The 13342-nt window shown below is 37.8% G+C and overlaps 1 protein-coding gene across 2 annotated transcripts in view; it reads left to right on the top strand.

The window, feature by feature from the left end:
* The window catches only part of SNTB2 (syntrophin beta 2), a 110162-nt gene that overhangs the window by 61612 nt on the left and 35208 nt on the right, over positions 1-13342 (top strand). Inside the window, exon 5 of one of the 2 annotated variants that reach the window (XM_057533880.1) lies at positions 6264-6335. The exons of the other annotated variant lie outside the window; for it this stretch is intronic. Within the exon in view, the coding sequence (XP_057389863.1) occupies positions 6264-6335 (72 nt within the window). The remainder of the gene's footprint in view (positions 1-6263; positions 6336-13342) is intronic. 2 annotated transcript variants of the gene reach the window in all.

The raw sequence follows: 13342 nt of genomic DNA, 5'->3' as shown, positions 1-13342 counted from the left end.
GAGGCTTATGCTCTAGTTATGATCATAGAATGCAAGGAGGGTAGCTATATCCTTAGACATTTCCTTAACTGGGTGTTACTGGAGGGATGGAGCAGAAACCTATGACATTCCCTAGATGAGCCTTTGTTCAATATAGAAATTACAATCTCATAAACAAATAATTTCTGGACATTGACTAGACTGGACCTAGACCACCAAAGTACTTTGGTACTAAACAAGGAAATGGGGTGGTTGTGTGGGTACTATCAGTGTGGTATTAATTTGCAACTAAGGAAAAGATATAAATAAGATTTAAAACTCTTAGAAAAAAAATACAGGAGTAGATCTTAATGATCTTGGCTTAGGCAGAGCCTTCTTAGATACAACACGAAAGCACAAGCAACAAGAGAATAAATAAATAAATTGGACTTCATAAAAGTTAAAAACTTTTTTGCTTCATATGTCACCATTAAGAAAGCGAAAAAACCCACAGAATGGGAGAAAATATTTGCAAATCATATATCTAATCTGGGACTTGTATCTAGAAAATATAAAGAACTCTTACAACTCAATAATAAAAAGATAAATTACCCAATTAAAAAATGGGAAAAGGATCTGAGTAGACGTTTGTTCAAAGAAGATATGCAAATGGCCGATAAGCACATGAAAAGGTGCTCGGCATAATTAGCCGTCAGGCACTTGGAAATTGAAACCACAATGAGCTATCACTTCCCACCCACTAGGATGGCTATAATTAAAAAGATAGTATGCAAGAGTAGACTAGGTTGTAGGAGAAAATAGAACCTCATACACTACTGGTGGGAGTGTAAAATGGTGCAGTTGATGTGGAAAAATCTGAAAGTTCCCGAAAAGGATAAACATAGAGTCACCGTATGACCCAGCAATTCCACTCCTAGGTTGTATATCCAAGAGAAATGAAAAATGTCCACACAAAAATTTATACATGAACGTTCATAACAGCATCATTCATGACACCTAAACAGTGGAAACAATCCAAGTGTCCATCAGCTGATGAACAGATAAACAAAATGTGGCATATCCATACAATGGAATATTATTCAGCAATAAAAAATGTTCTGATACACACTGCAGCATGGATGAACCTTGAAAACATACTAAGTGAAAGGAGCCAGATGCAAAAGACCACATATTGTATGATTGCATTTATATGAAATGTCCAGAATAGGCAAATCTATACAGACAGAAAGCAGATTAGTTGTTGCCAGGGGTTTTTTTGGCGGGGGGCGGGGAGGGAGTTGGGAGAAATAGGGAGTGACTGCTAGTGGGTATAGGGATTCTTTTTAGGGTAATGAAAATGTGCTAAGATTGTGCTGATGGTTGCAAAACTCTCATTATACTAAAGTCCATTGAACTATATACACTTTTAAGTGGTAAAGTATATGGTGTGTGAATTGTATCTCAGTAAAGCTGTTATAAGTAAAACAAACCCCAAAAGCCAACAAGATTTAATAGAAGGGAATAAGGCCAATCCTTAAACTGAGTTTGAGTTCCTAATAGCCACTTATATTAGGTAATTGGGAGCATTGTTACTTAATCTTTCTGTGCCACAGATTTTTCATTTGTTAAGTGGACCCTAATGAGATAGAGTGGGTGTGAGTATTCAATGAGTCAATACTTTTAAAATGCCTACAGTGGTACCTGACACATTGTAGGTGCTCAAGTAAGTGTTAGCTTCTTTAATTATAATAATTATTTATTATTAAGTGAAAATATGTCAAGGAAGAATTTGTGTAAAAAGTATAATTGGTTTTTTGACATTGTTTTTTTTTTTTTTTACAACAATAGGAGTATGTGTAATTAGATTGTTTTATACGTTTATACATTTTTACATATTTTATATAAAATGGAATGCCATGCAGCTTTTATTTTTTATTTATTTATTTTTTTTTTGTTTTAGAATTTTTCACTTTTTATTTCCAAACTATAATATATTTTAGTTTTTTATTTTCTTTTTTGTTTTTTTTTTGTTTTTTTTTTTGTTCCACACACACACACACTGTATTTTATTTTTACAAGAGATAGACTGACACCAAGCATTGTAGATGGATGACCACAACAAAAGCAACAATGATTGCAATTACCAAACATGAAACACACTTATACTATGTCATAATATTGACATTCAGTCCAGTAATCCTCCACTGTAACAGCTCCTTTGCTTTGCAGTGAAAATTGATTTGTATATTCTTTGCCTCTGAGTCCTTGTGGGATTTTTTTTTTTAATTCAGACAGAAAGTCACAAAAATTATACTCATCCTCATCAGTTCACTCAGTCCCATGTAATTAATTTCTTTTTTTTCATCTTGATCTTTTGTTAGCACTTTTATGAGTTCATCAGTTTTTCATTAGAGTTCTGAAAATGCTTATTCATTCAGTTCAGCAGTACAGTCAGTTACCAGAAACCTGTACTTGTCAGAGTCTTTTCCATGAATTTCTTGAAGATGAAACTCTTTTATAGGAACATATTTGCAAAATCATCAGAGTACACCCAGAACTGTCTGTAAATGACAAAAGACTTAAAAATGACCATGGTTAAAGATTTGATGAAAGTTCATAATAATGCAGTTGACAAGAAAATTAGTTATTTCTGAGATATACATTTTAAAGTAATAACTAGGATTATTACTTATAACATTATACCAGAACATATAAGATTTTTAGACGTTTCCTGTAATGTCTGAAACATTTATATTAACATATTTCCATACATATTTCCATACAAATACAAATATAAGATTTTTAGAAATTTCATGTAATGTCTGAAACATTTATATTAACATATTTCCATACATATTTCCATACAAATACAAATATAAGATTTTTAGAAATTTCATGTAATGTCTGAAACATTTATATTAACATATTTCCATACATATTTCCATACAAATACAAATATAAGATTTTTAGAAATTTCATGTAATGTCTGAAACATTTATATTAACATATTTCCATACATATTTCCATACAAATGCAAATATAAGATTTTTAGAAATTTCATGTAATGTCTGAAACATTTATATTAACATATTTCCATACATATTTCCATACAAATGCAAATATAAGATTTTTAGAAATTTCATGTAATGTCTGAAACATTTATATTAACATATTTCCATACAAATAACCCAATGAAAGTTTAGTATTAGTTGTTTTGTTTGTTTTTTTATACTGCAGGTTCTTATTAGGCATCAGTTTTATACACATCAGTGTATACATGTCAATCCCAATCGCCCAATTCAGCACATCACCATCCCCACCTCATCGCAGTTTTCCCCCCTTGGTGTCCATATGTCCATTCTCTACATCTGTGTCTCAACTTCTGCCCTGCAAACTGGCTCATCTGTACCATTTTTCTACGTTCCACATACATGCATTAACATACGATATTTGTTTTTCTCTTTCTGACTTACTTCACTCTGTATGACAGTCTCTAGATCCATCCACTTCTCAACAAATGACTCAATTTCGTTCCTTTTTATGGCTGAATAATATTCCATCGTATATATGTACCACAACTTCTTTATCCATTCGTCTGTTGATGGGCATTTAGGTTGCTTCCATGACCTGGCTATTGTAAATAGTGCTGCAATGAACATTCGGGTGCATGACATTGTTAAAAGAAGAGCTTAGCTCTAAACCAACAGTTTTTACGAGTAGTGAAAGATTCATGTTAAATGTGAGGAATTCAAATATATATTTGTTTTTGTTTTTTATTATTTATTGGCTGCATTGGGTCTTCGTTGCTGCACGTGGGCTTTCTTTAGCTGCGGCGAGTGGAGGCTACTCTTCGTTGTGGTGCGCAGGCTTTTCATTGTGGTGGCTTATCTTGTTGTGGAGCACGGGCTCTAGGCACGTGGGCTTTAGTAGTTGTGGCACACGGGCTCAGTAGTTGTGGCTCAAGGGCTCTAGCGCGCAGGCTCAGTAGTTGTAGCGCACGGGCTTAGTTGCTCTGCAACATGTGGGATCTTCCCGGACCAGGGCTCGAACCCGTGTCCCCTGCATTGGCAGGCGAATTCTTAACCATTGCACCACCAGGGAAGTCCCTCTTTTTTAAAAAAAATTTATTTATTTATTTTATTTATGGCTGTGTTGGGTCTTCGTTTCTGTGCGAGGGCTTTCTCTAGTTGTGGCAAGGGGGGGCCACTCTTCATCGCGGTGCGTGGGCCTCACTATCGCGGCCTCTCTTGTTGCGGAGCACAGGCTCCAGACGCGCAGGCTCAGTAATTGTGGCTCACGGGCCCAGTTGCTCCACGGCATGTGGGATCTTCCCAGACCAGGGCTTGAACCCGTGTTCCCTGCATTGGCAGGCAGATTCTCAACCACTGCACCACCAGGGAAGCCCAGGGAAGTCCCTCCTTAATATGTTTAATTAATTAATGAAACAGCAAGGATTCTTCACTCCTTGCTCAGGAAGTACTGGTGGATTAGGAGCAAAGGTGACAGGCAGATGAGAGGTTTAGTTTTTCCATGTGGCTGTGTGGGCCAGATGGAATTGGTTGAAGTCACTTCTTGATAGAATTAAGGAGGCTTAATCATCCTCTGCCTCCCAGAGGGTTTAGAGTATCGCCACTGAAAGAGACCAGAGGAGGAACCCAGACCAGAAGGTATCCAGTAGAGAGAGGCAAAGCCAGAAAGTGGTGTGCTTATGTCATTTTAGTGTGGAGGAAAGAGGCAGTTTGAGATACATATGAGTAATGAGAAAGGGCTGAATGTTCACTTTCACTAATTCTAGTACTTTGGAACATGTTCTTATGAGTGGATGAGACACACACACACACACAAGGGTAACATAAACATATAGAGAAGGAAAAGATTAAGGACTCTGATGATCCAATAGCAAAGGTAGATAGTCCCTGATAAATTAAGAATTAATTGCAGTTCAAAAATCAAAGAAGGGAACTTCCCTGGTGGTGCAGTGGTTAAGAATCTGCCTGCCAGTGCAGGGGACATGGGTTCGAGCCCTGGTCCACGAAGATCCCACATGCTGCGGAGCAACTAAGCCTGTGCACCACAACTACTGAGCCTGCGCTCTAGAGCCCGTGCTGCACAACAAGAGAAGCCACTGCTTGCTGCAACTAGAGTAAGCCCGCGCGCAGCAACGAAGACCCAGTGCAGCCAAAAATAAATAAATAAAATAAGTAAATTTAAAAAAAAAAATCAAAGAAGGGCTTCCCTGGTGACACAGTGGTTAAGAATCCACCTGCCAATGCAAGGGACACGGGTTCGAGCCCTCGTCCGGATGATCCCACATGCCGCAGAGCAACTAAGCCCATGCGCCACAACTACTGAGCCTGCGCTCTAGAGCCCATGGGCCACAACTACTGAATCCGTGTGCCACAGCTACTGAAGCCCGCACACATAGAGCCCGTACTCCGCAACAAGAGAAGTCACCACAATGAGAAGCCTGCGCACCTCAGCGAAGAGTAGCCCCCGCTCACCACAATTAGAGAAAGCCTGCACCCAGCAATGAAGACCCAACACAGCCAAAAATAAATAAATAAAATAAATTTTAAAAATCAAAGAACACTGTTAGTGTGATATAAATTAACATGAGTTAACCATTTATATTGGCTTGCACATTTATAGATTCTTGGAAACCAAAGGTGTGTGTGTGTGTTTACTTAATAGCTGATATTTCGGGATGGTTGAGGAATTAAGTAAAAACATGAAAGTGATAAATGAAGAGGATTTTTATTTTACACATTTCTTGAGGTTAAAGCCAGGTACAGGATACAGGTAGAAAAATAGATATAGGTGCCGTGGATTTTGCAGGCTGTAAATTTTGTAGTCTTTTCCTATAATCTTTCTTTGACTGGAAAAGAAAATGATCCAGAGAAAGTGTGGCTACTTTATGATGTGGAAAATTGAGTGGTGTTGTGCTTATGGGACTTACGGGGCAAAAGCTGCTGAAACGCCTTTGCATGAGCTCATCTGGCCTCCCCACTTAAGGGGCCTTTTGGCAGTGTGTTCTAACCAACTGCTGTGCAGCAAGAGTCCAGCAGCTGGTTTGAATTAGATTCCCTCTGCCAAATATTTCATAATCAAATCTGTAGGAAAAATTATCCTGGACTTTATATTTTTTAATGTCTGATTTGGGATTAGCAATCAAACTGAATATGGTAGAATACACCCTGTCACTTTCCTCATACTTTGTCTTACTTGGATCATATGTGGAGTAGTTTTGAAACTTATTTAACTCTTGCTGAGATAGCTAATGTGTAACTGGCATGTTGGTTCTACAGGGATCAGCCCAGGGAGGTGGTTCTCAAATTATACTTTCATGGACCTCTGGGGATTCCTTCTTCAGGGTGTCTGTAAGTTCAAAACTATTTTCACAGTAATACTAAGATGTTGTTTGCTTTTTTCATTGTTGACATTTGCACTGAGGGTTGGTAAAATTGCTGGTACCTTAGCATGAATCAAGGCAGTTGGCACCAAACTGTATGGACTTGCAGGGAGAAAACATGCCAGTTTAAAACCTCAAAATGTCTTTGTTGAAGCAGTAAAAATTACTAGTTTTATTTAATCTCAACCCTTGAGTACTCATCTTGTTAATAATCTGTGAGATGAAATGAGAAGTGCTCAGAGTCCACTTCGGCTGCATACTGAGGTATGAGAGTTGTTGCAGAGGAAAGCATGTGTGGTTGAGGTGCAAGCTGAACTAGCGGGGTTTTTCATGCAACACCATTTTTCACTTGAAAAAACAACTGGCTGACAAACTGTGGCTGGTCAGACTTGGGTATTTGTCAGACATTTGTTTTCCTAAAATAACCAAAATGAATTTATCATTTAAGGAAAACACTGATGGTATTTGTTAACAATTATAAATTTCTAGCTTTCAAACAAAAATTAGAATTCTGGAAAACTAGTATCTGTCTCTGTGAGTTTGATAGCTTCCCAGTACTTAAAGACTTGTCTGATGAGATCATTGGTGATACTAGCAAATGTGACTTTTTGATATAATAAAATGCTTTTAACATTTGGAAAATGTGCATAACTCAATGAAAAAATATATTCCAAATGACCAATACATGATGCTACAAAATCATGCAAGGGTAAGAAAGATCTATTCAAGCTGCAAGAGAGACCAAAGGATTTTTAATGTAACAGGATATGAAAACTTTATTGATAAGTTTTCAGATCCTACATTGCAACTAACCTTTAAGAATCCACTTGTTGAGTTTTGGTTTGGTAGACAGAAAGATAACCACAATTATCTGAAAAGGCTATTAAATACTCCTTCCTTGTCCAACTGCCTAGCTGTGTGAGGCTCGGCATACTTAAACTGCATACTGCAGCAGAATGCAGAAGCACATATAAGAATTCAGCTCTCGGGCTTCCCTGGTGGCACAGTGGTTGAGAATCTGCCTGCCAATGCAGGGCACACGGGTTGGTCTGGGAAGATCCCACATGCCGCAGAGCAACTGGGCCCGTGAGCCACAATTACTGAGCCTGCGCGTCTGGAGCCTGTGCTCCGCAACAAGAGAGGCCGCGATAGTGAGAGGCCCGCGCACCGCGACGAAGAGTGGCCCCCACTCGCCGCAACTGGAGAAAGCCCTCGCACAGAAACAAAGACCCAGCACAGCCATAAATAAATAAATAAATTAAAAAAAAAAAGAATTCAGCTCTCTTTTATTAAGCTGGATATTAAAGAGATTTGCAAAAAATTTAAGACAATGCTACTCTTCACATTAATGTTTTGTTGTTGTTTTGGAAAATATTATTTTAATAAAAATAAGTTATTTATATTATCTAACCAGTTTGTTATTTTTTATTTTTAAATTAATATTTTTAAAATTTCTCAGTTTTAATTTCTCATTATAGTAAATATCAGTACATATAATCCATATGAAGAAAAGTGTTTTGGAGTACTCAGTAGTTTTTAAACACTTTTTTTTTTTAATACATTTATTTTATTTCATTTATTTTTATTTTTGGCTGCATTGGGTCTTTGTTACTAAGCGCGGGCTTTCTCCAGTTGCGGCGAGCAGCGGCTACTCTTCATTGTGGAGCGTGGGCTTCTCATTGTGGTGGCTTCCCTTGTTGGGAGCACGGGCTCTAGGTGCGTGGGCTTCAGTAGTTGTGGCACACGGGCTCCGCAGTTGTGGCTCGTGGGCTCTAGAGCACAGGCTCAGTAGTTGTGGTGCACGGGCTTAGTTGCTCCGCGGCATGTGGGATCTTCCCAGACCAGGGCTTGAACCCGTGTCTCCTGCACTGGCAGGAGGATTCCTAACCACTGCACCACCAGGGAAGCCCCCCTCAGGTTTTAAGAGTGTTGAAGGGTCCTTGGACCAAAAAGTTGGCAAACCATTAGTTTTGTGCTTCTCAACTGTGGCTACACATTTGAATCATCTGGAGAACTTTTAGTAAAATAAGGTTGACTGGGCCCCACCCTAGACCAGTTAAATCTGAATGTTTGAGGATGGGAGCCAGACATCAGTAATATTTAAAAGCTGTGCAGAGTCAGCTCTACCCATCACCAGAGCCTCCCATCAAGCCTCTTAGATAGCCTCAACCACCAGAGGGCAGACAGCAGAAGCAAGAAAAACTACAATCCTGCAGCCTGTGGACCAAAAACACAGTTACAGAAAGATAGAGAAGATGAAAAGGCAGAGGGCTTTGTACCAGATGAAGGAACAAGAAAAAACCCCAGAAAAATAACTAAATGAAGTGGAGATAGGCAACCTTCCAGAAAAAGAATTCAGAATAATGATAGTGAAGATGATCCAGGACCTCGGAATAAGAATGGAGGCAAAGATTGAGAAGATGCAAGAAATGATTAACAAAGACCTAGAAGAATTAAAGAACAAACAAACAGAGATGACCAATACAATAACTGAAATGAAAACTACACTAGAAGGAATCAATAGCAGAATAACTGAGGCAGAAGAACGGATAAGTGACCTGGAAGACAGAATGGTGGAATTCACTGCTGCGGAACAGACTAAAGAAAAAAGAATGAAAAGAAATGAAGACAGCCTAAGAGACCTCTGGGACAACATGAAACGCAACAACATTCACATTATAGGGGTCCCAGAAGGAGAAGAGAGAGAGAAAGGACCAGAGAAAATATTTGAAGAGATTATAGTCGAAAACTTCCCTAACATGGGAAAGGAAATAGCCACCCAAGTCCAGGAAGCGCAGAGAGTCCCATACAGAATAAACCCAAGGAGAAACACGCCGAGACACATAGTAATCAAAGTGGCAAAAATTAAAGACAAAGAAAAATTATTGAAAGCAGCAAGGGAAAAACGACAAATAACATACAAGGGAACTCCCATAAGGTTAACAGCTGATTTCTCAGCAGAAACTCTGCAAGCCAGAAGGGAGTGGCATGATATACTTAAAGTGATGAAAGGGAAGAACCTACAACCAAGATTACTCTACCCAGCAAGGATCTCATTTAGATTTGATGGAGAAATCAAAAGCTTTACAGACAAGCAAAAGCTAAGAGAATTCACCACCACCAAACCAGCTCTACAACAAATGCTAAAGGAACTTCTCTAAGTGGGAAACACAAGAGAAGAAAAGGACCTACAAAAACAAACCCAAAACAATTAAGAAAATGGTCATAGGAACATACATATCGATAATTACCTTAAACGTGAATGGATTAAATGCCCCAACCAAAAGACATAGACTGGCTGAATGGATACAAAAACAAGACCCATATATATGCTGTCTACAAGAGACCCACTTCAGACCTAGGGACACATACAGACTGAAAGTGAGGGGATGGAAAAAGATATTCCATGCAAATGGAAATCAAAAGAAAGCTGGAGTAGCTATACTCATATCAGATAAGATAGACTTTAAAATAAAGAATGTTACAAGAGACAAGGAAGGACACTACATAATGATCCAGGGATCAATCCAAGAAGAAGATATAACAATTATAAATATATATGCACCCAACATAGGAGCACCTCAATACATAAGGCAACTGCTAACAGCTATAAAAGAGGAAATCGACAGTAACACAGTAATAGTGGGGGACTTTAACACCTCACTTACACCAATGGACAGATCATCCAAAATGAAAATAAATAAGGAAACAGAAGCTTTAAATGACACAATAGACCAGATAGATTTAATTGATATTTATAGGACATTCCATCCAAAAACAGCAGATTACACGTTCTTCTCAAGTGCACACGGAACATTCTCCAGGATAGATCACATCTTGGGTCACAAATCAAGCCTCAGTAAATTTAAGAAAATTGAAATCATATCAAGCATCTTTTCTGACCACAACGCTATGAGATTAGAAATGAATTACAGGGAAAAAAACGTAAAAAAGACAAACACATGGAGGCTAAACAATACGTTACTAAATAACCAAGAGGTCACTGAAGAAATCAAAGAGGAAATAAAAAAATACCTAGAGACAAATGACAATGAAAACACGACGACACAAAACCTATGGGACGCAGCAAAAGCAGTTCTAAGAGGGAAGTTTATAGCTATACAAGCCTACCTAAAGAAACAAGAAAAATCTCAAGTAAACAATTTAACCTTACTCCTAAAGAAACTAGAGAAAGAAGAACAAACAAAACCCAAAGTTAGCAGAAGGAAAGAAATCATAAAGATCAGAGCAGAAATAAATGAAATAGAAACAAAGAAAACAATAGCAAAGATCAATAAAACTAAAAGCTGGTTCTTTGAGAAGATAAACAAAATTGATAAGCCATTAGCCAAAATCATCAAGAAAAAGAGGGAGAGGACTCAAATCAATAAAATCAGAAATGAAAAAGGAGAAGTTACAACAGACACCGCAGAAATACAAAGCATCCTAAGAGACTACTACAAGCAACTTTATGCCAATAAAATGGACAACCTGGAAGAAATGGACAAGTTCTTAGAAAGGTATAACCTTCCAAGACTGAACCAGGAAGAAATAGAAAATATGAACAGACCAATCACAAGTAATGAAATTGAAACTGTGATTAAAAATCTTCCAACAAACAAAAGTCCAGGACCAGATGGCTTCACAGGTGAATTCTATCAAACATTTAGAGAAGAGCTAACACCCATCCTTCTCAAACTCTTCCAAAAAATTGCAGAAGAAGGAACACTCCCAAACTCATTCTATGAGGCCACCATCACCCTGATACCAAAACCAGACAAAGACACTACAAAAAAAGAAAATTACAGACCAATATCACTGATGAATATAGATGCAAAAATCCTCAACAAAATACTAGCAAACAGAATCCAACAACACATTAAAAGGATCATACACCACGATCAAGTGGGATTTATCCCAGGGATGCAAGGATTCTTCAATATACGCAAATCAATCAATGTGATACACCATATTAACAAATTGAAGAATAAAAACCATATGATCATCTCAATAGATGCAGAAAAAGCTTTTGACAAAATTCAACACCCATTTCTGATAAAAACTCTCCAGAAAGTGGGCATAGAGGGAACCTACCTCAACATCATAAAGGCCATATATGACAAACCCACAGCAAACATCATTCTCAATGGTGAAAAACTGAAAGCATTTCCTCTAAGATCAGGAACGAGACAAGGATGTCCACTCTCACCACTATTATTCAACATAGTTCTGGAAGTCCTAGCCACGGCAATCAGAGAAGAAAAAGAAATAAAAGGAATACAAATTGGAAAAGAAGAAGTAAAGCTGTCACTGTTTGCGGATGACATGATACTATACATAGAGAATCCTAAAACTGCCACCAGAAAACTGCTAGAGCTAATCAATGAATATGGTAAAGTTGCAGGATACAAAATGAATGCACAGAAATCTCTTGCATTCCTATACACTAATGATGAAAAATCTGAAAGAGAAATTAAGGAAACACTCCCATTTACCATTGCAACAAAAAGAATAAAATACCTAGGAATAAACCTACCTAGGGAGACAAAAGACCTGTATGCAGAAAACTATAAGACACTGATGAAAGAAATTAAAGATGATACCAACAGATGGAGAGATATACCATGTTCTTGGATTGGAAGAATCAACATTGTGAAAATGAGTATACTACCCAAAGCAATCTACAGATTCAATGCAATCCCTATAAAATTACCAATGGCATTTTTTACGGAGCTAGAACAAATCATCTTAAAATTTGTATGGAGACACAAAAGACCCCGAATAGCCAAAGCAGTCTTGAGGCAAAAAAATGGAGCTGGAGGAATCAGACTCCCTGACTTCAGACTATACTACAAAGCTACAGTAATCAAGACAATATGGTACTGGCACAAAAACAGAAACATAGATCAATGGAACAAGATAGAAAGCCCAGAGATTAACCCACGCACCTATGGTCAACTAATCTATGACAAAGGAGGCAAAGATATACAATGGAGAAAAGACAGTCTCTTCAATAAGTGGTGCTGGGAAAACTGGACAGCTACATGTAAAAGAATGAAATTAGAATGCTCCCTAACACCATACACAAAAATAAACTCAAAATGGATTAGAGACCTAAATATAAGACTGGACACTATAAAACTCTTAGAGGAAAACATAGGAAGAACACTCTTTGACATAAATCACAGCAAGATCTTTTTTGATCCACCTCCTAGAGTAATGGAAATAAAAACAAAAATAAACAAGTGGGACCTAATGAAACTTCAAAGCTTTTGCACAGCAAAGGAAACCATAAACAAGACGAAAAGACAACCCTCAGAATGGGAGAAAATATTTGCAAATGAATCAACGGACAAAGGATTAATCTCCAAAATATATAAACAGCTCATGCAGCTCAATATTAAAGAAACAAACACCCCAATCCAAAAATGGGCAGAAGACCTAAATAGACATTTCTCCAAAGAAGATATACAGACGGCCACGAAGCACATGAAAAGATGCTCAACATCGCTAATTATTAGAGAAATGCAAATCAAAACTCCAATGAGGTATCACCTCATACCAGTTAGAATGGGCATCATCAGAAAATCTACAAACAACAAATGCTGGAGAGGGTGTGGAGAAAAGGGAACCCTCTTGCACTGTTGGTGGGAATGTAAATTGATACATCCACTATGGAGAACAATATGGAGGTTCCTTAAAAAACTAAAAATAGAATTACCATATGACCCAGCAATCCCACTACTGGGCATATACCCAGAGAAAACCGTAATTCAAAAAGACACATGCACCCGAATGTTCATTGCAGCACTATTTACAATAGCCAGGTCATGGAAGCAACCTAAATGCCCATCAACAGAAGAATGGATAAAGAAGGTGTGGTACATATATACAATGGAATATTACTCAGCCATAAAAAGGAACGAAATTGAGTCATTTGTTGAGACGTGGATGGATCTAGAGACTGTCATACAG

Source organism: Balaenoptera acutorostrata, chromosome 19 (assembly GCF_949987535.1).
Source record: "Balaenoptera acutorostrata chromosome 19, mBalAcu1.1, whole genome shotgun sequence".
Taxonomy (NCBI): domain Eukaryota; kingdom Metazoa; phylum Chordata; class Mammalia; order Artiodactyla; family Balaenopteridae; genus Balaenoptera; species Balaenoptera acutorostrata.
The sequence above is the reverse complement of the archived record's forward strand: the minus strand, read 5'-3'. Positions and strand labels throughout refer to the sequence as shown.